This window comes from Eleutherodactylus coqui, chromosome 11 (assembly GCF_035609145.1).
Source record: "Eleutherodactylus coqui strain aEleCoq1 chromosome 11, aEleCoq1.hap1, whole genome shotgun sequence".
In the NCBI taxonomy this organism is placed as follows: Eukaryota; Metazoa; Chordata; class Amphibia; order Anura; family Eleutherodactylidae; genus Eleutherodactylus; species Eleutherodactylus coqui.
This window is the reverse complement of record NC_089847.1, coordinates 102,691,191-102,718,952: the sequence shown is the minus strand read 5'-3', so window position 1 is coordinate 102,718,952 and position 27,762 is coordinate 102,691,191. Positions and strand designations below refer to the sequence as shown.

Below are 27,762 nucleotides of genomic sequence, written 5' to 3'. Positions count from 1 at the left end.
GAGGCTCAGCGTACATGAATAGGACTAATCCAGTGAAGACCCAGCGGTTTACTTCAGCCGCAAGGCCATCATTCTAACAGAAACATTTTAATGAGAGTGAATAGAAAGTTCCAAAACTCATTGGATTCTTTTTTTTTTCTGTCTGGAAAATATAAACTGCTCTACACTGCAGAAAATTGGAAAGCTCTTATTGTAAGTCACTTTTAGCTGCGGCTAATATAAAATTCTGGGGCACAAGGGAATATAAAAATTAAACAACCCATCTTGTCATATTACATGTTAGGGAATATACTCAAATAATTAAGCTTGCCGATTAAAATCAAACGCTGGCCATAAAGAGTGAAATTGATTGTAATAACTTGCCAAATGTATCAAAGTTCAGATTCTAAAGATTACTTTTTAATTACTAAGTTATTTCAGTCACTGATTTTAGTAGCAATTAATTTTACTGCTGTGGATTTAAAGGATCACTAGACGTGTAATTCCAATTTCTTTGTAGAAGGTTGTAGCAAAAGCATTCGAAAAAAAAGTGGATGACATAACTCGACATAAACATGATATGGGCATGGACATACAGTTATAACACGGACTCACAAAAAGTTGATTGGGGGTTGCCTGGAGTCAGACCCCACCAACTTGCTATTGATGACCTATTCTAAGGATAGGCTGTCAACATAAGTCCCTGAAAACCCTGTAACAAATGGAAAAATACTTGATAAGTGCTTAGCAATCACTCTGTGTTGGCTGTGCGTCATGCCTTCCATTCGTAGCAAGAAGCTAAGCTCCTGTGCCTGATCTGTTATACAGTTAATACTGCCTGTTCCCAATGGACTTCAGTGACTTATAATGAGATCTGTTTTAAGGGGATGAATAGCTCTGCATGCTTCGAACGCCGCTTCCAAATGTGAACTCAGTCTAAACAGCCTTGAACTTAGAATTGTTTCGTTTTTTTCTTGCTGTGAAGATACACATTCTATTTTTTTCTCTCTTCTATTTAGGTAGAAACTAAATAAATGACATGGAGAGTAAAATGATTGACTATCGCATTAGCGGTAAGTAACGCTTAATGTTTTCATAGGGGATTTATGACATAAAGATGGGATCTACTGGGGAGGCTTTACATTGGAATGAACGAAAAGAAAAAAAGACTAGAAAGAGTAATAGAAAACTTGTGCACTATATATCAGTGGTCCCCAAGCAGTAGCTTGGGAGTAATGTGTGGTTTGTGACTCCATAGTTTGTGGCTCTCCATGGGAGTCCTGGGTTATAACTGCATACACTGGCAGTTTACATTATTAACCCTCTCCAATCCACTGTCTGACCTCTGAAGACTTTATGATTTAAGTCTGTACATCTACGATGTTGGAAGACGTCCGTTGGGGTTCTCTTACTGTATATTGCCTCCCTGCTGTCGGAGCCTATCCAACGTGTCACCTCATGCAGTACTGGCTTTAGCCAGCGTGTAGCGCCATTGTATAACAGTAGAAAAAGAGTAAGCCGCGTAGGAAACCTGCATATGAATTGGATTGGAAAGGGTTAAAGACATCTCCGAACCAGCAAACAGATCATATAATAGTGGGGGCACATTTTGAGCAGCAAATGTTTGCAAAAAACGTCTTTTTTCTCTATATCTAAAGGGACTATGCAAGAGCACAACCCCTGTTTATATGTCCCGCCAGGAAGTCCACAAACTGGCAAACTTTGAGCCTTCCATTTAACTCTTTGCAATCCAATTTTGGATTCAGGGTTTCCTAGGGAGCTTTCTCTTTCTGCCATTATACAATGGCGCCATCTGCTGGCTAGAGCCAGTACTGCGGTATGGGACATGCTGGAGAGGCCCCGGACAACAGAGCGGACAGTAATATGCAGTATGAATACCCTGCCGGACGTTTTCCGACATCGGAGCTGTACAGCCTTCAATCAGAATGTCTTTAGACGTCAGACAGTGGATTGGACAGGGTTAAATGGCTGTCCTGTACTACTAAATTCCCCCTGGGAAATGTTTGGTTGGGCATGGCTGCCCAGGCAAAATCTGCTGTTTGCCGGAAGTTCTGGGGGAGAGATTTAGAGCAATCAGTTGCTCTCCCTGAGTATAACATTCTGAAATGAGTTGTCTCCGATGGGATAACACCTTTAATACACTTTTTAACATTGAAATTGCAACACCAAGAAGGCAAAATTCATGAAATCATCGAAATCGCAGGATCAATAGACATGTTAATAATATGCAAATAATGAAAAAAAGGCAACAAAATATTCAAAACATCTTTATTTATTCTGCATCGCTTATGAGCGCCATGCAGAGAAATACACACACTTACCCACCTTGGCATGCTATCGATCTTATTAACGGTTGTTTGTGAAATGTTCTGCCACGCTGAATGTACATGGGCACACAAATCATCAAGATGTGCTGCTGGCAGCTCCCTTTGCAGTTGCCTACCAACGATGTCCCAGATGTGCTTGATGGGACTCAAGTCAGAAGACACTGTAGGCCATGGTAGCACTTTTAGGCCACACAGGCTGCTCACAGTTGCATGAGGGACATGTGGCATGGCATGGCATTATCGTGGGGGAAATCAGCTCCTGGGACACTTTGGAACAATGGCCATACCACTGGATCCACCACCAAGTCAACAGAGCGCTGAGCTGTTAGTGAAGGGAATGAAGACTAAGGGTTTCGGCTACCCTACATTATGCCACCCTACACAAAAATCCTGAAAATGGAACAAGTATGACGTTCCCTCTTGAAGGCCTCTCCATGGCATCACCCGCATGGGCTCCAGACCAATCTCCGGCTATCGTTGCATCTGAAACAACTCGACACTGAAGAGGATAGACCACCATTCCAGCCTCCATTGCAGTCTTGCTCTGCCTTTGAGAACTGTGGTGTGAGGTCAGTGGAACGCCTCGTAACCCAGTGTCATCCAAACACCTCCCGATGCCCTAGGCTTGGAATGTGACACCTGTTTTCACTCGCAGTCCAGGATGGATCACTATGTGCCATTCTTTTAAACTGACGATCCCTCCATTCAGAGATTCATCTCTGTGTACCTCTTACTGTCATTCAAGTTTGTCATTGTTCTCCCAGCCACTGGGATATGAAATATTGAACAGTGTTGACAGTACCTGAATGTGTAGCAATCTACGGGAGTGATAAGCCAAGGTTTCTTAATTCAAGGATTCTGTCCCTCTCAGTTAACAACAAGTGGCAAGTCGGAGGCATTGGGCAATCATGGCCCAAGACTTTATCTGATTTTTGAGGGATTTTGTGGCTGAAAGCATTTGCTTTTGATCTAGCTTTTATACCATTTAAGCCCCTCCCACATGCCATAAATTGGCACTAGGTGTTTGAAATTTTGAACATTTCAGTATTTTAGTGATACCTTCAACTTCCTCAATTTGCATAACCTTACAGCTTGTCATTCTTGGCACTGCAGTTTCAATGTTGAGGAGTGTACTGGACTATGAGTCACCTTTTAGTTGAGTGTTAAGCAAGGTTCCATACTTGGTTTGATATATGCGACAACCACATTGTAGAGTCTTGTCCAGAGAGAGAAACTTATAGAAAAATGTTCTGATCTCTGAAGTATCTCAAATACTTTAAAACCTTAAATGCAATATGGAATATTAAATATCCTACATGCATTATATTGCTGCTGAGTGCTATTTTAGATCCCATTTAAAGAGCTTTACATATCGACTGCTGTCAACAGGATTTTATTTGTCTTTTATGTTTCTACATAAAATTCTTCATGGTTATTTTATGGACTTGTTTTACAGTCATCACAAGCCCGCCTGAATGGGAAATAGGAATATACATCGCTGGTGCGCTGACATTACTGGGAGTAGTGGGTCTTTATTTATGGAAACTGTACAAATCGGGCAACTACCCATCTCCTTCTCCATTCCCCAACTATGATTATCGATATCTCAAGCAAAAATATGGGGCATCATGCTCTGAAGTGAAAAAGAAGGTAAGCTTATCATGCTATACTAATTGACAAGAAAAAATGTGCCAATGAGTTGTTGGGGTGGGATCAGGGGCGTAACTAAAAGGCTCAGGGGCCCTGATGCAAAAGGTGAGCAGGTGCCCCCCCCCCCTATCTGTATCTGTACCCGTACCCATACCTAAACCATGCTGCACAGAGGCATAACTTGAAGCTTCTGGGCCCCAATGCAAAACCTGTAACAGGGCCCCCAACTATAATGCTTTATTCATAGTACTGGTCTCCCTATATGGAGAAGAGAGGCCTTATGGGCCCCCTAAGGCTCCTGGGCCCGGGTGCAACCGCATCCCCTGTACCCTCTATAGTTACGCCCCTGGGTGGGATAAAACTTTATGTGTGTGAATGTGATGATAATATATGTAAGTGATTACAATATTAAAGCAAAAGGATATGTTCGTTGTGGAAAACTACACAACTGTACTAGTACCTTGTTAGGCCACCTCTAGCCTGGATATATGATGAAAAACAATTGAGCATGGAGGCATGACATATGACATAGGTTTCATATGTCATCCCACTGGGCAACTGGGCCTCTAGACTCTGCACACTATTTGGCTGCCAACATTGGCATCCCATCGGGTCCCGTAAATGCTTGTTCGGCAATATATCTGCCAATAGGGCAGGCCAAGGAAATGTGGCAACCTGGCAGAGAGATTCCTGGCAAACCCTTGCTGTATGTGGGCAAGCATTATCCTGCTGAAAGATGCTTGTTGGAAGCCCTTCTATGAGATTCTACATATGTGGCCACAGGATTTCCTGCACATATCACTGAGCTGTTAATGTCCCTCGATCACTCCTGTGGGTGACTGACTTTCCTAAGTGATTGCTCCCTAGATCGTCACACCAGCAATAGGGGCATTGTGTTGCTTCACAGAAAAGACAGGATCGAAGTGCTCATCACAAGGCCTCCATACTGGAACACAACCTTTGTGTTAGATCCACTGTTCAGACTAACATCTCTTTCCTTGGTTCTGGCAGACGCGGGTGTCATGTTACTCTCCTTTTAACCTGAGCTTACCTTCTTCCGGCACTTCTATGGGTAAATGCTCTAGCTCAGCTATAGGCCCTTTGCCAATCACCGCCCTTTCAGTGCGTCAGAGTTGTTGTGAGTTCTGCTCTCTGACTTTCTGCTTAGCCCCTGCTTCTGCGGTTATTCTGTTAGCATCCAGTGTCCTGCCCTTTGTTGTTCTTCTGCTTTTGCATCCTTCTGGCTGTAGTCTCCACTTGTTCCTCAGTGTTATCCTCGTAAGCCTGTTTCTTCCTCTGTTTCTTTACTTCCCCCGGCCTTGTTCTGTCTTTTGTTTTATAGGTGTTCTGTCCTGTCAGGGTTCCTCTAGTGCCTAGAGGAAGACCGTAGGGTCGTCCTTATCAGGACATCAGCCCTGCTTATAGGCAGGGTCTTCCTTCTCCTTCATACTAGCTCAGAAAAAGATATCTTCCCTAGTTCTCATCCCCAGACTGGATTTCAGCCATCTGGTATCTTACCCCTGTACGTCAGAGAGTCAGTTGTCAGCCTTGCTGGACTGGACATCGCCTACTCAGTAGGTTGACATAGTGGATCCATGTCCACAGTCCTTACACTTTGTTGGCTCCCAAACAGAACCTGAATTTGTCTCTAAAGACAATATGGGTCCAGTCCATAGCAGTTTAGGTTTCTCGTTCATAACACCACTGCAAACTAAGGCAACAGTGTTGAGGTGTTAATGGCAGGTTGCGTACTGGACGCCATTACACCAAATTTCCTTTTGCTAAGCACCTGGAAATGGTCTGCGCAGAGACAAGGTTTTGTAATGAAGGTGTCGGCTGTATTTGGATGGTGGGCAACTAAACTATTGGCTCTGCTTGTCCTTATCAGCAGATCAACTGCTCCTTTCTGCTGGTGGTTTGTCAGACCGTTCCCCACACCTCCTAACAGCTTGGTCAGAATGGCCTAGATGATGGGCAAATCGTCAAAACGACCATTCGGCTTCTCACATTCCAATGATGTGTCCCTTCTCAAAACCTGATAGCTGATCAAAATTGTGTCATGGAGACATCTTTTGAGCGATAATCGTTGTGTGCATTTACACGGCAAGATGATCGCTCAAAATTCGCTCAAATGACAGTTTGAGTGACAGTTTTGAGCGTTTGCTTTGCATAAGTGTGTAAATGAAGGCTCACGCTGTATGCAGAAGACAAGCGGGACTGTTATCTTCTGCATACAGCTGTTGTCTTCTTAGAGCGCTCAGCTGGTATCCAGCTGAGCGCTCCAAGCGGGGTATGCAGAAGACAAGTGGGGCCGCTTGTCTTCTTTTAACAGCTGTCTTCTTCTCGGAGCGCTCAGCTGGTATTTAGTAAATGGCAGCTGAGCACTGCCTGTGATTGGTCACAGTACTCAGCCAATCCCATTCAATGAATGGCCGAGCGCTGCCTGTGATTGGCTGAGCGATGTGACCAATCACAGGCAGCGCTCAGCTGTCATTTACTGAATGGCTGAGCGCTTCCTGTGATTGGCTGAGTGCTCAGCCAATCAGATGCAGCTCTTTCAGCAGATGAAAAAACTTCAGAGCAGTTCAGGTAGAAGACGCAGCTACAAGTGGCTGAGCCCTGGCAGCGGTGGCGAGGTGAGTATATATTTTTTTTATTTTTTACACATTCTATGGATGTTTTTTCAGGGAAGGGCTTATATTTAAAGCCCTTACCTGAAAATCACTGCAGGGGTGCCGGAATCCTATACTCCTGCTTAGTTCACGGAGCATATAGCTGGTATACAGCTGTGCGCTCTGTGCGGCGTATGCAGAACACAGCTGGAACGCTGTCTTCTTCATACTCCGGCTGTGTTCCCGGGGCGGGATACCAGCTGAAACAATAGTATCAGCGGTATCCTGCTGAGAACTCAGCGTGCGGCACTGATAAGGCTCATGGTTCTCTTTCAGCTTGTTGAAAGAGAACGATGACTAACTTGTTAACGAAAACTGCAGGATGTCCGTGCACTTAGCCCCCACAATTCTCGCTCAAAGGACGGCTTTGAGCGATTTTTGAGTGAGAATCGTTGGGTCTAAATGGGCCTTAAGGACCGAACGGCAGGGTCTGAATGCTGTGATCACATCTGATCACTAGAATGAAGTGGTGACAAGAAATCGCCGTTCGACTCTTTGTCCTGATGGCTCTGCTAGACTTTTCCGATTGGCCACACAAAAAAAAAGACTGAGCAAAGTCGACAGAAGACAAAGTGGTGTTGCACTTTTTTAGTATATTCACCACTTTATTCTGGCATTCAGCAAGGATACAGCAGTCCAACACCCACTGATTGGAAATTGGTTACTTACTAGAGATGAGCGAGCATACTCGCTATGGCAAACTACTCGAGCGAGTAGTGCCTTATGCGAGTACCTGCCTGCTCGTCTCTAAAGATTCGGGTGCCGGCAGGGGAGAGTGGTGAGTTGTGGGAGTGAGCAGGGAGAAGCGGGAGGGAGAGAGTGAGAAAGAGATCTCCCCTCTGTTCCTCCCCGCTCTTCCCTGCCGCTCCCCGCCACCGCCGGCAGCCGAATCTTTAGAGACGAGCGGGCAGGTACTCGCATATGGCACTACTCGCACGAGTAGTTTGCCTTAGCGAGTATGCTCGCTCATCTCTATTACTTACCCTAACAATATACCACCAGTGTTTCTGATAACACATCCCCTTTAGATTTCAGCTATTCTATTCTACACACCTTGATGATGGGATTGTTCCTCTGTAATTCAGGGCAGGGATATGACTAACCAGGGCTATAACGGGAAGACAATCTGCTTTTTCTCTAGAACATCTCGCTAAATAAATGAAACACAACCAGCACATTTCCGAGAATGAAAAATAAAATGATCCGTATTGAACATTATGTAGCTATTTCTACCTAAGTAAATGACCTAGTCCTGTTTATCTGTGAAATTATAGCGTACATTAGTGATGTCTGGGGATAAGTCAAACACGGTCTTAAAAAAAAAGCACTTTGAGATGATAGAGAAGACCGAATAGCAATATGTCTGATACAGGACACGAATGTGAAGGGTCTTTGGCTGTCAAAATGAACAGACGAATATTGACTGTTGGCTTCAGAAGGACATTTATATAGTGAAGAATGCATTATATTCTATTTGGGAAAGTCAAAGTCCTTCAATGTATGCTTAGATTGTCACTATGTATGCTGTGCACAGTTAAAAGGCTTTCTAGCCTTGCACAGGTCATCTTATATGTAAACTGATCAACCATTAAAGCTACTTAGAATCATAGAATGGTAGAGTTGGAAAAGACCTCCAGGGTCATCGGGTCCGACCCCCTGCTCAGTGCAGAATCACTCAATCATCCCAGACAGATATTTGTCCAGTCTTTGTTTGAACACTTCATTGAAGGAGAACTCACCACCTCCCGTGGCAACCTGTTCCACTCATTGATCACCCTCACTGTTAAACAGTTTTTTCCAATATCTAGGTAGATACCTAATGTGCCACTAAAACAGCTTTGACCCATTGAGGCATGGAATGCACAAGACCTTCAAAGGTGCCCGGTGGTATCAAGCACCAAGATGTTAGCAGCAGATTTTTTAAAGGGAACTTATCATGTTCACACAACCCTATAAACTAAGTTATGGTGCTGCTAGGAGAGATGACAGAGAGCCAGGTGATGTATTTTGTATTCTCCTCGGCTCCCGCAATCCAGCAGTGTCTTCATCTGAAATTGTCACGCGGCATGAAAATCTGACTCTTTTCAGAATCTATACAAATCTATGGGAGAAGCATGTGCACAGAACTCTGCCTGTGATTGGCTGAGCGCTCAGCCAATTAGACACTGCCCTTTTAGGAGGTGGGGGTTTTAAAATCCACACCTGCTGAAAGAGCTTCAGTACAGTTCCGGGGAGCCAAGCGACAAGACGCGCCGGAGCCCTGATAGTGCCAGAGAGGTGAGTATATATATTTTTTTTTTTTTTACAGCAGCCAGGGATGATTTTCAGGGAAGGACTTATATTTCAAGCCCTTCCCTGAAAATCACTGCGGGAGTTGTCTGCATCCCATTGCTTTCAATGGGGCCAGCGGCTGTAGCGCCAGCCCCGTTAAAAAAGCAATGGGCACAGAATGATGGTCACGCCCATTTTGCTAATGCTTGAAGGGCTTTTTTTTTTGGGCACATAGGTGCGCAAAAAAAAAACAGTTGTCTGACTGAGCCCTTAGATGTTAACTCAAACCAAATTGGTCAAATCAGATAAAAACTGAAATTGAAATAACTTCACAATAAACTGAAAAAAATCAGAATGCGCTCCTCGTGGATATACTGTATGTCTGGGAATTGAAGAAATGCATTTCCTTGGCATACTTAATGAAGACTCCGTTTTTCCTTATTTGTGTCTACTGGTAAAGAGTCTGCTGGATATTTTATATGGTATCCATGGGGAGCGCATTCTGACTTTTTGGATGGTTGTCAACTTTTCTCTTATCAGCCTTGTTTAGTTTCTTGGGAGAGGGAGGCTGTAGAGTTTTCGCTCTGATGGTCTGACAGCTTTTTTCCCAAGAGACCTCTGAGGCATGGCACTACGAATAGAGTTTTGCCTTTATTATAGGTGGTGCTCTCTGTTCTAGGACCTTCAGCAATACTGCCCATGGTCTTCTGACCTGAAAGACCAATGCACCTTAACCCTGTCTAACACTACCTTAGAAATGTCTGCTACCCTACAATTTTCACTACACCTCAACCTAGACGCCCAAGTGTAGAGATCCCCAGGATCACATGTGAAATTCGGGCAGTGTATGCTCTCATTGATGCCCTAGTGTGTCAGAAAACTGCCTCCTGCAAGAAATGTCAGGCTAAAATCACTTTGTAACCATCTGCCTCAAGTCCATCTCCTCGACCCCTTCCTGATTCTTCTACTAAGAAAGACATGAGGGAGAAGATTTTAAGGAAAGTTGTTTTTTTTTTCGGAAAGGATATTTTTTTGGGAAATTTGGTATTTGGAAGCATTAAATTCTATGTATGCCATTCTATACCGCAATGTAACAGTTGACTTGTTCACTTACACATTATGTTGTCTTTTTTTCTCTAGAGAACCGGCCAGGGGAAAGCAGCGATAGCCAATCTCAATGACACCTATGAAAGTATTAATGAATTTGGTCCAATGGAATTGCTCCACCGGGATATGGAAATGACTCCTTATGGGATGTTAAGGAAATCCGTCTCTACTGATTCCCTCAGCTCTATCTCTTCCATTGGAAATAACTTTGGCTCAGACTTTACTGTGGGGCAGATTGAAGTCACTATGGACTATGATGTGAATTCCAACACGTTGCATGTCTCTTTAATACAAGGAAAAGATCTGCTGGAGAAAAAGGAAGATGGCAACTTTGAGTCTTGCTTTGTGCATATTAGCCTTTTGCCAGATGAACAAATTGTTGGCATTTCCAGAGTAAGTATATACAGAGCATGAACATATATTGTATATGGTAATGTAGCTTCAGCTAACCCAGCTGTATAGCATGTTTATTGACCTGTAATACTAGGCACCGCTGCTACAAAAGGTATGGCGCTGTGCCTGGTATACAGTGATAAGGGTGCAGCACTTGCCTGAATGCCGAGGCCCCTTCAAGCAACTGATTGCTGGGTGTGATGGGAGTCGGACCTCTACTGATCTGATATGGATGACCTATCCTGAGAATAGATATCAATATTTTAATCCTGGAAAATCCCTTTAAGGTCAAACGCTTGGATATGATTTAGATTTCTCAGGACTGTTTTTAGAAGATAGTCAGATATGAAAAAGAGTTGGTTAGAAAGGGTATTGTTTCTCCTTAGGGAGAGCACCTAGAAGGTGTGAGGAGACTAATAAGGCCACCTATGCTCCTCTGGGAAATATGCAAATGGAGAGATGGAACAATGCCTCTGCAGCACCACCTTTTAACAGGCCTTGCAACAATGACTGGGAAGTATGAGCCAAAGCCAGAGTCTTCTCCAGAAGGAAATGATAGCCATTTACAGACAGATTCTTCGGGGTTTGGCAGGATCAGTGTGCAGCAGGTTTCTGGCTGGGCAAGTGAGAGGCCTACAGATGTGGGTTAGGAAGGGTATTGTTTCTCTTTAGCGAGAGCACTTAGAAGGCCAAGGAGACTTATAAGGCCATCCATTGTCCTCGAAAATAGGATGATGGAACAATGCCTCTACAGCACCACTCCCAATAAGAATTTCTGGTTCCCTACAGGACTGGGGTGACTTTGGCGCATCCTCCCAGACCATATTAAGCACTGGACGGCACATGTGCTTTGTCATTCGGTGTTGGACACCAAGGGAGTAACATCTTTTTCTGGTACCAAGGCTGATAGGCTGACTTGATTGCCTATTATCCAGTCAGCCTATCAATGATAGTCAGTACACATACAAACCGGCATCAGTTATACAGTACTGTTTATGTACTGGCCATGCTGTGCCAGAAGTATCTTTAGCGCAGTTCTAAGTGTTGTTTTAAAGGTTTACTCAGCTTAGTTCTTAGGGTTTATTTAGTATCATAGGTTTTGTGCACTTGTCGACAGTAGTCTTGGTCTCTCTCCTGTGTGGGGTCGCCCTTTTCATGGTGGAGACTCTGCTTGAGGGACCAGTTTTGTTTAGGCAGTTCTAGTCATCTGTCTATGTCTTCCGTCTGCCTTTGTTTTTGTATTTTTAACTTGCCACGTCTGGTTGTGCAAATAAGTCCCCCCAGACGTGACAAAAGCCATTATTAAGAGTTAAGCCACATGTAACGGTCTATGTTTGCCGGATCGCGGTTGCATGGCAGCTGAAAACCATGCCAACATCCGATTTGACAGCAAAATCAGCAGTTTTCAAATTCCGGTTTATGTCTGCATTGATTTTCTGTTTACCAAGAGAAATGCGTGGACATCAACAAATGTGTGAATGCCATGCCGATTTGCAGAACAACTGCAAGATGGTGGAGATTTCAGGTGCACTTTGGCTGAATGGCAAACACTAAGTATGACCTTACTGATCTGCAAAATTTGCTGGAGTACATGGCCTTACTGCATGAAAATGGATTAGAACTAGAGATGAGCAAACCTACTCGTTTCGAGTAATTACTCGATCGAGCACCGCGATTTTCGAGTACTTCAGTACTCGGGTGAAAAGATTCGGGGGGCGCCGGGGGGCGGGGGGAGGCGTGGCGGAGTGGGGAGTAGCAGCGGGGAACAGGGAGGAGCCCTCTCTCTCTCCCTCTCCCCCCCCCACTCCCCGCTGCAACCCCCCCACTCACCCACGGCGCCCCCCGAATCTTTTTGCCCGAGTACGGAAGTACTCGAAAATTGCGGCGCTCGAGAAAAAAGGGGCGTGGCCGAGTAGGTTCGCTCATCTCTAATAAGAACTCTTCCTAATCTTGTTATTTGTATAGCGCCAAGTTATTACGCAGCGCTTTCAGGTAATTTTTTTAAAATGTAGTACCCCCCACCAAGCTGGGTACTCATTTTACCGACCTTGGAAGTATGGTAGGCTGAGTCGACCTTGAGCCGGCTACCTGAACCATTTGGGGTTTGAACTTACAACCTTCAGGTCGTGAGTGAGAGATTACACTCTGCGCCACACAAGGCTCCTTTTTTACAGTCTACCGGGCAGTCGTGACAACAACTGTCCAGTACCGAAGTGTGGATCTTTCATTTAGTGGAGACCACATGAGACTTTCGAGGCTAGTGTGTTCATATCTGCATATACGTGGTAGGCAAAAGCCGAATATTCAGCTCGTGCCCAGGGTGTGCTACTTTCTATAGATATCTTCTTTTTGTCTTCCATATAATTGTTTGAGAGAAGACGATTGCTATGATAAGATCTTATTTACCCTCTTTGCATTTGGACCCGTCTACTACGTGTCCAGAGTGTTGAGCTCCACATTTTACTCCATTGCCTTCTTTAAACTCCCACCTCCTTCCATGTTGAAAGACATTGCAGTAGAGTAATATAGAAAGCTACTGAATCGTATACACAGGCAGAGGAGAAGTAGGCAGATCGTCCTTGGGGGATACTGCTTGCTAGGCTTCCAGCATCCCAGTGTGCTGCGTGGGTGTATGTGCTACAAGTTTAATATGGTAGATACTCATTAAAATATGACAGCGGAAAATCTTGTCCAGCTCCGCTCTGTACCGCAGGATTTTTTTTTCTAAGACGGTACTCTTCATTATAATAAATACAGCAGTACGAGAGACTACAAAACCAGTCTCGCAGGCGACATGCTAATGACAGACGGGTTTTAACCCATTGTTGCCGAGATGAATAGAAAACGCTGTAAGAGACGGTATTAGCTTGATATATTCTAATATTCTCTAAAAGTGACGTTTATAGCATTACTGCCGACCAATTCTTGGCTACTGGGAGTAATCGATCTATACGAAAAAAGTACCTTTAATGCATATATTGTGCAAGATTTAGTAACTGTGATAAAGAAATCTACAACATTTTAAAGTCTAAACTCAAGAACACATCCTGCCGAGCTCGTCCGCAGTATACTTCATTAGGCATTGATGCACCATTTGTTCTGTACAGAGCACTGATGATCTGGTCCCCGGTGCACTGTATTTCTCGAAATTTCAGTGCCTGCTTTCTCTCTAGGTAGCACTTCCCAGAGACTCGCTATATACTCCTATTGATCTCAGCGTAGAGTCTAGATAGCAAATGAATACAGAATGCACCAAATAGAAGACGAAGCAGCCACCGGAATATCAAGAGTCACATTTGAGACGAGACGAGACCACTAATGGTCCATACTGAAAAATGGAGCGCCGATAACTAATAAAATATATTGCACAGATACATAGCTAAGCTTTCCATTACCAAAGGCAATTGAGATTAAAGGGGTATTCTGGTAACAAGAAGTGATCACCTTTTGCCCCATTTCTGGTCGTATCTGCATTGCAGCTCCAACCAGAGCAATATCACTTTGAATGGAGAACTGGCCATGTATGCTTGCAGATACTCCATTCATTTCAATAGAGCTGATGAAAGTAGCCGAAAAAGGTGCAACGCTGTTTCCGCCAGCCCCATTGACATGAATGGCGCGGCATCCTGCATGCGTGGCCAGCTCTCCACGTTTGAGCAGCGATACTGCTGTGACCAGAAGTGGGGCAAACTGGACCGCCTGTTCTCGGAATTGGTGGGGGTCCCAGCGGTTAGGTTCCCACCAATCTATCAGTTTTCACCCATTCATTGGATGGGTGAAAACTTGAAAAAAAAGTCCCCTTACTGGAATACCCCTTTTAGTTTGCTGCCTACATCCTTAAATACTGTGACAAAAGTAGTGTGGCTTTCTGGTAACCCCCAAGATTACATCCCCCACCAGCCCTTCCCTAGCTATGCCTGCAACTTAAGATGCCCATACATCCTTAATAGTTGTCGTCCAAAAGCCCATACACATGAATGGTTGGTTTGGCCGAGCAGCCATGTGTTTTCCGTGGGGATAATGGAGAAAGCCTCAACCAAACTCTTCTGACTCCGGCTTATCTTGAGGAAGAACACAAGGATGGGGTGTTGAAATCCAACATGATCAATCCCTCTTTAGCTGAATGAGTTGTTTTTGACTGTAGGATGCAGCCAATATGGGTTGCCCTAGATATAACCTTATTATTAGAGTTGCTTTCTGGGAGTCATTTGATAATAACACATCTGTTAACCCTTTCCAATCTAATTTGTATCCTAGTTTTCCTAGGGGGCTTACTCTTTTTCTGCTGTTATACAACGGCGCTATATGCTGGCTAAAGCCAGTACTGCATGAGGTGACACGTTGGATAGGCTCCGACAGCAGAGAGGCTGGTAATATACAGTAAGAGAACCCTGACGGGCGTCTTCCAACATCAGAGCTGTACAGCCTTAAATCATAATGTCTTTAGATGTCAGCCAGTGGATTGGAAAGGGTTAATGTCTCCTATGACGGTTTGTAGGCTCGTTGTTTTAGTATAAGAATTATATTGTAACGAGGAAATAATGAGGAAACAATATTCTATTTCTTTCTTTTCACCAACAACTATAATAATCAGCACAATACATACTGCGGGATAAATCCGCACCACCAGGGAAGGATAGGAAACTTGAATTTTTGATTACTTTGAAAGGGAATTCCCTTAAGGAGTAACCTACTTTTCTCCTAAGAGGTGTAAAATTATTTGCAAAAAGTTTGCAGAAATCAGCTTATGACTTGAATGTGCATATGCAGTAGGTAATGTGTCATGGCTCCCCTGCTCTTGTTGCTGTTGGTCACCATTCGCACTCCTTTACATGCAGACATTGAGTCTTGCTCAGCTCTTAGCATCTTACCTTTGCCCCTAGTGTGCGTGCACATGCTTTCCCTATACTTAAAGGGCCAGCATACATTCTGCTAATGTTTCCCCAACCTATCCCTGCATAGTCCTGGCTATGGTAGGCATCCTTCGCCTAAGGAGGATACCTAAGCAATTTAGTTCAACTGTTGTGTAAGTCTGATCAGTAGTTTGTGTGCTGTCCTGCTTTTCTGACTCCTTTTTGTTCCTGACTACCCTGACTTCTCCATCCCTGACTTCGGCTATCTTTATTTGACTACGATCTTCCAAATACCTGCCCTGATTTGGACTGTTTATCGTATTGCACCTGTTCTGTCAGTCCTGACCTCTTGCCTGATTCCCGTATTGAAGCTTATGCTGCCTGCCTTGACTAAGGCCGCCTGCAGACGGCCGGGTTGGATCTGGCTGCGAGAATTCTCGCAGCTGGACCTGACCCGAGTGCCTCCAGAGAGCAGCGCGGAACTCACCCGCTCTCGCAGCTCCGGCTCTTTCATGTGCCGGCTGCCGGGCAGCCGGCACATGCGCAGAGCGGAGCCGGCGGCAGGGGAGTGACCTTTATGTGCGGGGCTCTGTGAGTCCTGCACAGAATTAGAGCATGCCGCGGTTTGTTTTCTGCACGGGATTTCGCGCAGACAAACCGCGGCCGTCTGCATAGGATTGCGTATTGTAATGCAATCCTATGCAGGTGTCCAGGGGCGGAAACTCTGTGGGGAATCCCACCGCGGAATTTCCGCCCGTCTGCAGGCGGCCTAAGTCCCCCGGTTTCGTTTCTATTCGCACCCTCAGCTACCGCAGTCTTTGTATCTCGTAGTGTCAACTGTCACACTACTTCCTCAAATAAAGGTCCAGGACCCCACAGCAAAGATGAGATCCCATTAGTGGGGTGAAGGGGTGAAAACTGGGCTACCCCAGGTAAAGCCTCTAGATTTAGCCCAAAGTCAAATCGTTGGGTGAAAAAGAGGATTCACGTCCACTTGCTGAGATAATGATTGAAATAAAGCCTTAATCAAGAGTGCATATGTCAATTAACCCCTTCAGTGGCAGGTTTAAGTAGTCTTCAGCACATTTCAACACTGATTTTTAGGAGATTTTCCGGGTGTGCCACTAAAGCGGTAAAATGTCATAAAAGAGGAGCGGTGGTCCAGCAATTGGGACTTCCACCTGTTGCAAATCATTTCCATGCCTTCGTTGGAAAAATGGCCATTGTCTATTCAAATCAATGAAAATTACTGAACCTCTCTACAGAAACTGGCGGGAGCTTCAGCTGGTAAGCTGCCATAGATCATGGCAGGTTCATGATATCCAAAAAATCCAATATGCTGCAAGGTGCGGTTCCATATTTTATTGTTTAACTGATAAGCACAAAAACTTATTGTGACTTGGACTTCTTGGATATCCTGTGGATGTGTGGTGTCATTAAGAGGAACCAACCTTCCAAGCTAGGTCGGCATAAGTCTTAAGGCCCTCATAGACATAAGAGAAAAGTTGTCTGACTATCTTATGTATATAGAGTAGTTTGATTTTTCCTTGGGAGCTCATGTTAAGGGACATTTCACCTGCTGATCTTTAAGTCACCACCAGAGGTGTCTGGCAATGAGTTACTTCCAAACTCCATTTTAAACTTAAGCACATGCAAGTATATGGGGGATGGGTCAACAAGAATATCCATTGGCCAAATTAGTATTCAACCAACAGGAATTAAAGGTGTATGGGCACCTTTACCATTACTACAATATCTCAATGAGCCGTCTTTTGAGCGATAATTGTTGCATCTACACACGCAGCCATTGTTCACTGTTTGTGCACTGTTCGTTCATCGCTCATTTCTAGCCAGCTAGAAATGAGCAATGAGCCTTATCAGCACTGCACACTCATTTTCACAGTGGGTGGCGCTAATAGTATTTTTTCAGCTGGTATCCCGCTGGCAGTTCTCAGCGGGACACCAGCTGAAAGCACCGAGAACAATGCAGCTGTTTGCTTACTCAAAACAGCTGCTTTGTTCTCAGAGCTATCGCTGCAGTAACCCGCTCTGCCTGCATAACTCTTAAGTAGCTAATTAGCTACTTAGAGTTATGCAAAGACGATCGCTCAAAACTATCACTCAAACTGTCATTTGAGCGATTTTTGAGCGATCATCGCTCCATGTAAATTGGCCTTTACCCTTATAGGCAGCAGGTTCAATATGGGTGTTCTGGTGAAAGGCAGCTTTGGCAGTTTGGTTTTCCATTTTTATTGGTACATTATTCCAGTTTGTCACTGCGAGGTCGTAGCCCACGAGGCATGAACAATCCAGCTATCTTCTACACTGGCTGAGGAACACTCTCTAATATGTCCGCTTCGCTACGCTTTGTCCAACCAACAGTGCCACACATTATGGCACCACTGCAAAGGCTCTTCTGATCCCTCAGTCGAAATGCCGCACATCCAGCTCAATGAACTATCACCTCAATAGTTACTTTAATCCGAATTAAACAGTAGAGGTGTACTGGACATCCTTTTTTTAGTGCCTTCCCCAAAGAACAAAACTTTATCCGAGAGGGATACTTTCAACCCTTTTGAAGGACCACCTGACACATGAAGAGATTCTGAGGAGGTTGTGACTCTGGAGGTTACATTTCCGACAGTTTTATGGGATGTAAGAAAACATTTGGAAAGTCCCCACGTTTGTCAGCCTATTGGTTTATGTGTTTACAGTTCTTGATTCATGTATTCCTTTGCGATTTCTTATGTCAACGACTTTAAGTCTGTGACTGATCTTTTCGGCAGCAAGAGCCCGTTCTTCTATTTCAAAGCGAAGCTGCCGCTTCTTCCTAGCAGGTGGATTTCAAGTCACTTGCAATATGTATTTAAATTAATTACGAATAAGCCCACGAGTGCTGCCGAAATGGTTCAATATATATGAAATGTGTCAAATACTTTATATTAAAATTGAATATGCTCCTATCAGCTGTGTGGTGTGAATCCAGGGAGACCTTGGAAGTGACAGATGTTTCAAGGTTTAGTGAAGAATACTGATCATTACAGTCTGTATAGCTATTCTGTTCTCTCCATTCACATTATACAGGGAGAAGACAGTGGAAGCCGATGGTTGCAGTTCAGAGCTCATCTTTTCTATATACTAATTAATAGAAAGGAACATGGATGACATTTCCATCCATTACTCATCTGTTTCCTATTCATGTTCCTATCTATAATAATGGAGGAATTGACAAGTCCGTTTTTGATACATTTTTTCAAATTGGTTCCCTATTCTACATCCTCTTCTTTGAGTCTATTAAAAAGTAGGGAACACAATGGATACGTCAGGAGCATCTAAAGAAATCACCAGGGATAGTGCAGGACTCATGTCTATTCCATTTCCGACAATTACTGATGACATCCTTTTGGTGGAGCCTGAAGGAGTTTTGTCATTAAAGACATTCATCCCTTGGCCACAGGATAGAGGGGTAAATGTCTGATCGTTGGCGTTCTGACCACTGAGAGCCTCAATGATGTACACAGCCTGAAGGCCCCATACGAATAGAGCAGTGGTGCACATGTAAGGGTAGGTGATGCCCCAGTGACAACTTCACTCTCACGAGAGGGGAGTTTCAGAGATATGAAGAAGTTGGAGAACTTTTACCTGGAGTTGAGAGTATTTGAGAAGAAGGGAACGCTGTTGAAGTATGCTTGATAAAGACGCTGAGAGTGTCCTGTGATTGTGTCTAAGCCTATTATAGGAAGCAGTTGGGTTTACTACTGATGCCTGGTCAATTTGGCTATGCTGAGGAACAGGAAGCCTCATAACCATGAGTTTGAACTGGCCACTTGAGAAGCACCTATCCGCCTTCGCTCCGTGATAAAAGCTTGGATTGTTCTTGTTGTAGTAAAATTTTTTGGAACATTAAGTCAGTGTCATGTAGTTGCGCCCACTGCGCCCTATTTCCACTCCATTGCACAACCCCCATGTTGGTTGGGACTTGGGAAAGAAAGCTCCCTTGAGAGTCTATGGAACTTTACCCCTGTCCACCTGGCTTCTGCCCGCACTAACACCCCTATCCAGCTGGCTCATACCTTCCCTATACCAAAGCTCTGTTCACTTCTATGGGACAGTGTAGGATTGCTGAGCACAACCATCTCACTCTGTCCCATAGAAGTAAATAGAGTAGCAGCTGAGCACGTGCATCACCACTCTACTCACATGGGGCATTGGGGGTGCACAGATCTTGGGATCGCTGAGAGTCCCCGCAATTAGACAGTTACTCCATGCCTTTGAATAAAGAATACATGTTTTTAATGAAAAACCCCTATAGGGTGTGTTCAAATGTAGCAGAAATGCTGCAGATTTTCCACAGTAGAAAATTCCGCTGCAAAATTTACAGCATTTCCACAAAAAACATAAAGTGAAAATTCGCACTATTGGTGCAGAATTTGACTAAACATCAGCTGCAAACCCACAGCTGATTTCAGTAGCCAGGGTGCATACCTGCAAGTTCTTCGTGCTGTTAGCACTCCCCTCACCCAGGGTTGCTAGTGAGTACAGGATAGTGCGATCCATGTACCCCTGTGTGAGAATCGGTGGTCAAGAATTGCTGCTCCATTCATCTCTATGGGACTGCCGTAGATTGCAGAGAAATGAATGGAGTTGACAGCTCCCATTCCCAACTCTCTATTCATACAAGGAGAGACCCCCTTTCTTGTTATTGGTGGGAGTCCCAGTCGGATCTCCACTGTCACACACCTATCTCCTATCTTGCCCATTCCATATTATTGATATTTGTACTTTCATGGCGCATTAGATATTATCCATATCCAAATACTTTAGGATATCTATCCCTATTGTTTCTACACAAATATTGTCATTCTGCTATTTAGCTCGTGCCTTTAGCTGGAATCACCACACTAGGAGTCAGCGATCATTGCTTCATTACAAGCTTAGCCCAATCAATACAGTAAGTGGATGGGCAGGCTGATGTAGCATTGTTGCATAAAACGGTTGTATCTCAGGGGGAATTAATTAAACTGACCTTGTGTTCTGCAGAATGGAGTAATTAGAGAGATGAATTTACTACTCAGGCACAAAGGAAAACACCAAGAACTGTCACATTATCTATATGTGTGTTAGAATATCCCTCATTGAGGACCTGTCATCTATACATTGGGGACAGACATAGCATGGGAAGAACTAGTGCGTAGAAATTAACTTCCTTTAGCGCATATTAGATCTTGGATGTACTCAAACATTATTATAGATTGGGTTATGCTTGGTCAAAAATCAAGAATAATAAATATTTAAATAACAACAATAGGGGTTAAAGTGCCCGTTATCATTAGTAGTGATGAGAAAACTTTTGAAAAGTTTGGTTTGGTCGGTTCGCTGAACTTTTGCAAAAAGTTTGGTTTGGTCTAAATTAGTTGGAATCAAACTGGAAGTTCACCAAAACCCCTAAAACTGGTGTATAAACACTTTCACAGAGCCTAAGAGTCTCTCTGAGAGTGTTATACATGACTTTTATGTCTCTTAGGGTGCATTCAGACGACAGTATATCGGCCGGGTTTTCACGCCCAGCCGATATACGGCGTCTCTCTCTGCAGGGGGAGGAGGCTGGAAGAGCCGGGAGCAGTGCTCTGAGCTCCCACCCCCTCTCTGCCACCTCTCCACCCCCTCTCTGCCCCCTCTGCACTATTTGCAATGAGAGGAGGTGGAACGGGGGTGGGGCTAAGTTTCGGGAATTAGCTCTGCCCCCATTCCGCCTCTCCTCATTGGAAATAGTGCAGGTGGGGGAGAGGAGGCAGAGAGGGGGCGGGAGCACTGCTCCCGGCTCTTCCAGCCTCCTCCCCCTGCAAAGAGAGACACCGTATATCGGCTGGGCGTGAAAACCCAGCCGATATATGGTCGTGTGAATGCACCCTTAGACAGTGTTACACACCAGTGTTCAGGATTAATGTTGAGCCAACCGGACCAGTAGAACTCTGTTTCAGGTAGAACTATGCTAAAAGCTCATGCCAAACCAGACTTTCAGCAAAGTTCAACCTGAAACAAGGCTCTACTGGTTCGGTCTGTTAACATATCACATTAGGCAAACCTTTGCCCATGATCCTATGTGTATGATGGCCTCCAGGCTCTTCCCCAACAATAGATGTTGGGGGGAAGGATCTGACATCTTGGGTTTCACAATGCCCAATCCTTTGTTCCCACAGGAGAAAACTGCTGCCAGACCCCTTTCTTCATTGACAAAAATGTACAATCAGACAACAGCTATCACATATGTATGGCAAACCTTTTGAAATAGGGCATGACACATGAAAATCATGTTTGAATGGTTTTTTTTATGACTAAGTTGACATGTGTCTTAAAATGGTGTTTCCATCTTGGATGGCATATCCACAGAATAGGGCATAACAGTATTAGAAGCGCTGGAGCAGGGAGCCAGTTGAGCAGGTTTTACTATACTGTTTCTGTAACTCCCATAGAAGTCAATGGGATTAATGGCATAGCACAGCAAGCTGCACTGTTTCTATGACTTGGCAGCTGCATAAACAATGTAGTTCTCTGTGCTACCGTGTTTGCATTAATCCCATTGACTTCTATGGGAGTTATGAAAACAGAGTAGCCTACACAAACTCGGCGATTTCCATTAGCCTGGCCACCAGGCCACTTGATAATCAGCAATCTTCCCATCTCAGCCATGTTTGTTCACATCTGCATTGTGGTTTTCGATATAAATGGAAATTACAATACAGTAATCAAAGTTAGCCAACTGGAATCCAGTAGCTCTCTAATTGTGGGGGCTCTTGTTCCCCCTTCACCCCTGTTCGGTGATCGCCATTGGCGCTTCATTATTCCAGAAATCCCAATTTTCATTGGAAACCCAAGTTAATAGCAAACTTTCTAATTATTCTGGATGATGTTCGTTCACCGTCATTATTCATGTAATTACACAGTGAAAGGCGCTCCCGTCTACGGGGGTTTTCCGAAGTTGCCCTCATTACATATAACCTCATTCTTCCTCTACAACAGTCTCTTGTCTGAAAAAGTATGCAGGAGCCTCGGAGATGTAAACAGCGGGCAGCAGGATAGTTAAAACCGGCAACATATGACAGATAATCCCCGATCTCTGCAGGAAATCCCAGTTGCATCAATTTGTTCCTTTTGGAAATGTTCATTGCTTGACTGGGTTTGCTGCATCAGATGCTGATCTCCTAAAAATAAAAGAGACTTACAGCTGAGAATACAAAAGCTGGTTGGTGAGAAATACCGAGCGCCCACTGCCATATCTCTTAAAGTGAAAGCACACCTTTTATTATCAAGGCATTTTTAGGGCCAACGTTCCGTGCTGATTAGTTTTTAATGCATCTTTATAGCGGTTGGGGCTCCATTTTTCTGAAACAGAGTACTATAGAGCAGGGGAAGCCAACTAGTTTTTGTAAAGGTCCACTTACTTGGGTCTGCCGTCAGGTGAAGGTCCGGAAAACCCAGTTAATGAGGGTTTAAATCGTTATAATTACTAATTATATATTATAATTAAGAAACTATAAATTAGGGTGATACCAAATATATATGTTTTTCTTTACTTGCTACTTTTCCACTATAGAAGAGTTAAAGGGGTTGTCCGGTTAGCGTACAAGATTGGCGGTATAGCTCCAACTGTGCCATGGGGAACCAGTGCTGCAGCCTTGCTGTGGTCCCATTGTTGCTGATGATGTAATTGGAAGTCACCTGACCACTGCAGCCGGTTATATGTTGCAGCGTGACCATTTTGAACTCCTGACATTGTGACACCCAGGATGTGAGCACCGATGCCAGGAGAAGGGGTGCTGATGTTGCAGATTCTGATTGGCTGCAGTGGCCAGGTGACTTATGATTACATCATCAGTAACAAAAAAACAGCGGACCACGGCGGGGCGGCAGAGCTGGATTGCCACAGCAGAGGAGGGGTAAGTACTGCTCTTTTTCTTATTGTAATACAGTTGGAGCTCTAGTGATAATGTTGTCCAGTTACCCCTTTAATTCACCATATTCTGAGAGCCGTAAGTCTACTTTCTCATTGATGAAGCTGTTTGAGGGCTGGTGTTGTGGAACTTTTATTTTATGCATTTACTGTTTTGTGTACATGATGTTTTATGGCAAGAACTCTTTCGACTATTTCAGGGGTCCTATTGTAGTACTACTTTGTGGTGACTTCATAAAGGGCTTTTCTAATTATGCTTTTTTTCAATTAGTACATTAATTCTTATGGCTTAGATAATTCTGAAAGTCTGTGTACCTGAGTTTTTAACAAGTTTTTTACTGTTTTGCTATTTGCAACAGACTTTCAAGGAGCGGGCATGTAGCTGGCAGTAGTTCACTGTCCTGCACTTCCTTGCCCTTACTTCCCATGCTGTATTGCACTGTGTCTGGGCCAATTAGCCCCTGTCACACCCCCAGCTCCCAATTGGGCGAAGGGTGTAAGGTCTTAGAAGCACTTGTTATTTCCTATTTATCAGTCACATGGCCTATCTGCTGTTCAGTCCCATTAAAATGAATATGCACTACCATTATGAAATGTACAGTGCTGGGCGTAGTATGTAGTGAAGAGGTTGCAGCACTCACCTGAGCCCCCTTATCTGATATTGATGCATTTAATACTTAAATACCCTCAATATGTGTATGGAAGGAAGCCCATTCAAACACATGTAAACCTTGCCCCTGCTCAGATTAAAACCCAGGATATCATTCTATAAGGCAACAGTATTAACCACTGAGCCACCATGTAGCACTTAACCCTGTAGTCTCACTCAAAGTTAGTAGTGCGGTATGGTAGAGATACGGTTGGTGGACAAAAATATGGAAACACTTACGAAATGCATGGGATTTTAACCGTTAGCACTGAGCTGTCCTTCTGACCCGTACTTGGCTGAGAGCTTGCCCACAAATTTGTTTTTACTTCACCTCTTGCCTTGCTCTGGGTGGTTTTCGGAGCCAGCTGGTAACAATGAAACATTGTTGTTCAGGCAAACGTTCACATCTGCCCGGCAGCATCTGTGTCATATTACCTCCACTTAAGTTACATGGGATTATGGCATTAAGACCGATTAAGGCATGCATTTTGTACAGTGTTTCCATATTTTTGTCCACATTGTCTTTTTATCTGTACTCTCAAACTGCTGTAGTTTCAAAAACATTGCTTTTTTTGTATGCCAGGACATTCTCCTCCTCAGCATCCTCTGAAGACTGCTGAGCTAACATCTGCCATGAAGCCCTGCTAGTTCAGTGTCTTATGAGAACACGCTCTGCTAATTTGCATCTTGTATTCTTTACACCAGGCTGATGAAGAAAATATGAAGCATCATAATTTGTCACTTAGTTTTTGTATTCCTAAACAATGCAGCAGATTTTGAATATTCCATAGAGAACTCGGCATTTCTTCCAGCAGCATTTCCATTTAGCGTCTCCTTTTTATATATGCATACACTCTTTGTTTTGACAGATACAGAGAAATACCTATTCAGTTTTATTTGATGAGAAGTTTTCCATTCCTCTTGATCCACTGGCGCTGGAAGAAAACAGCCTGAGGTTTTCTATTTTCGCGATAGATGGAGATGAAAGGAATGTGAGCACAGGAGTAGCAGAGCTGAAATTATCAGACTTGGATTTGACTGTGCGACCTTTCAATACATGGATCTACCTCCAAGACGTCAACAAGGTTAGTTTACTTTTTTGTTTCTTTTAAGATTTCTCATTAACAAAATAAACCATGTAATTAATTTCAGTCTTTTTTTACCTAAATTTTTTGCAAGTAGAAATTTTACAAAATTGACTGAAGTTTTTTTTATCTGCATTTTAGTTTTTCTGTTCTGATTTCAGCTCATGTACAGTTCCTAGAGGGAGCTGAGGTAGTCAGAAAACTACCCCCTGTCTCATTATTGGCTATGGGTGCTACTCTGATCCCACCTATTATGGCTCTGCCAGTTCTGATTGGCTGCTAACGTGTTTTCCCCCAAATAAGACCCTGTCTTATATTAATTTTTGCCCCAAAAATCTTATTTTCAGGGTATGTCTTTTTAGACTTGCCTAGCATGCTCGGTCCAGGTCCCTCCCACTGCTCTCTGGAGCTCCAACGCGCTTCTTGCAATTCTCGGTTGCCCACAGAAGATCACGTCCCGATTACGGAATAAATCCCGCCTCCAGGAAGCGATAGCTCTGATTGGCTGAGCAGCGCTTGAGAACCAAATCAATGCAGCTCTCGATAAACCAATAACAGGCATCGAGTTGTGGAGGTGGGATTTATGAATTGGCTGAGTATTGATTGTCCAATTCATAAATCCCGCCGCCACAACACGATGGCTGTGATTTGTTCTTCGACTGCTGCTCAGCCAATCACAGCTATCACATTGGTAACCAGGAAGTGATCTTCTGTGGGCAGTGGAAGACTGCAAGAAGCACGCTAGAGCACCAGAAAGCAGCAGGAGGGACCTGGACAGAGCCTGCTAGGTAATGTATTCCTTTTTTATGTAACACAGTTAGGGCCTATTTTCAGGGTAGGGCTTATATTTTAAGTCTCCCCAAAAATCCTGAAAGTTCAGGGTAGGGTTAATTCTCAGGGCAGGTCTTATTTTCGGGGAAACGGGGTATGCGTAAGCTCATGTCCAAGTTCAAGAGCAACCGAGGCAATTAAAAAAAAAACTTAGTGGAACTGTAGAGAAGAGTGATCTCTACTTAGATGTAACCCATCCAAATGCCTAATTCCTCAACAACTTGATTAGTTTGCTCTTGGATACATGTGGATGTTCTTGCTTTAATATGTCTACTATTTTCTATTTTCATAGTGACAACCACACATTTTTGTAGAAATTGAAGAATCTCATAATATTTCTCTAATGCTTTCCATACACAATGGGATTGGCTGACTATCCAATGTGTATGGAGGCTTCCCAACTCTACACTAGTAGCAGATGTTGGGAGAGAATGGCACAGGCCAGCAACTCGCTCAGGTGCATTGGTAGCTCAAAGGTGTTTTCGCACTACCATAATAATCTATGGGTTAGCTGATAAATGTACGGTATGATCACTGGGGTCTGTCTACAAGGATCATGAGAATAGCGCACCAAGACTTCCCCAAGAGAATGGGATAACAGCGTGCTTCCATCATTATGATCCATTCACTTCTGTGGGACTGATGAAGGTAGCCAAGTGCAGTGTCTAGCTGTCTCCATAAACAGTGAAAGGAGTGCTAGTCACGCATGCAAACTGTCACTCCATTCACTAGGGCAACTTGGGGATCACCATTCGGAGTCCCAGCGGTTGTACCACCATCAATCCTACATTTATCACCATCTCCTATTGATATATGTGTTTAGCAGGAAAACGTCTTTAAAGGGAACCTCTCCACATCTGTGGGCAGTATGATATAGAACAGAAGAAGCCAAACAGATTGATATATAGATTTTCTTTCTATATTTTAGGAGTCCAGTGGGCGGTCCTACCAGTGATTGAAAGCTCTAATCATACTAATACATGTAATACTATCAATCACTTATAAGACCGCCTACTGGACTCCCAAGCATAGAATGTATTAGGGATTTAAGTGAATGAAATACAAGTTGCACTGGATCTTTTCCCACCACATTATATGTCAATCTGCTCAGCTGTTTCTGTTCTATAACATGTTGCCCGCAGATCAGACACTGGGTTCAATGTGACAGGCTCCCTTTAACCCTTTCCAATCCACTGTCTGATGTGTAAAGACATTCTGATTGAAGGCTGTACAGCTCCGATGCCGGAAGACGTCCGGCAGGGTATCCTTACTGTATATTACTGTCCCGATCTAATGTTAGGGGCCTCTCCAGCATGTCCCATATCGCAGTACTGGCTCTAGCCAGCAGATGGCGCCATTGTATAACGGCAGAAAGAGAAAGCCTCCTAGTAAACCCTGAATCCAAAATTGGATTGCAAAGGGTTTGGTCTTGGTAAACATGCAAGGTTCTTTTTAGTGGAATCTATCAAGGTTGTGCACATAGATGTGGAGGGCGATATTGCGTATAATGTTCTTTTATATGAAAATTTTGTAAACCACATCATGTCAATAAATATATTGACTAGATCTAAGACTAATGGGCCATCATTAAAATACTTACAAAATAACTGTGAAAACCAAATCTCCATAGCTTTTCATTTTTTTACAAAGCCTAAGAAACTTTGAGATTACTTAATCCACAGTAAGAACAAGAAATTGGCCCTTGTCCCAAACCCAGTTTTGTATCTGATCTATATTGGCAAACGCAACATTATGTAAAAATCTATTATGTAAACCACAATGTTGTCTTTTAGGCCGCCGATGCTGTAGGAGAAATTCTACTGTCCCTCAGCTACCTTCCTACGGCTGAACGCCTTACAGTGGTGGTAGTTAAAGCAAAGAGCCTAGTGTGGATGGAAGGAAAGACCACAGCAGGTAAGAGCATGGAACGCACGGTATGAGACCAAGTTATGTTGCTGTTTGCAAACTCTTTA

General features: G+C 43.8%; 1 protein-coding gene across 1 annotated transcript in view; it reads left to right on the top strand.

The window, feature by feature from the left end:
• The first annotated feature begins 1,018 nt into the window (after positions 1-1,018).
• SYT12 (synaptotagmin 12) overlaps positions 1,019-27,762 on the top strand; it is a 48,775-nt gene continuing 22,031 nt past the window's right edge. Inside the window, exons 1-5 of the mRNA XM_066582391.1 lie at positions 1,019-1,052; positions 3,784-3,977; positions 10,061-10,420; positions 24,743-24,958; positions 27,583-27,703. Of these exons, the coding sequence (XP_066438488.1) occupies positions 1,019-1,052; positions 3,784-3,977; positions 10,061-10,420; positions 24,743-24,958; positions 27,583-27,703 (925 nt within the window). The remainder of the gene's footprint in view (positions 1,053-3,783; positions 3,978-10,060; positions 10,421-24,742; positions 24,959-27,582; positions 27,704-27,762) is intronic.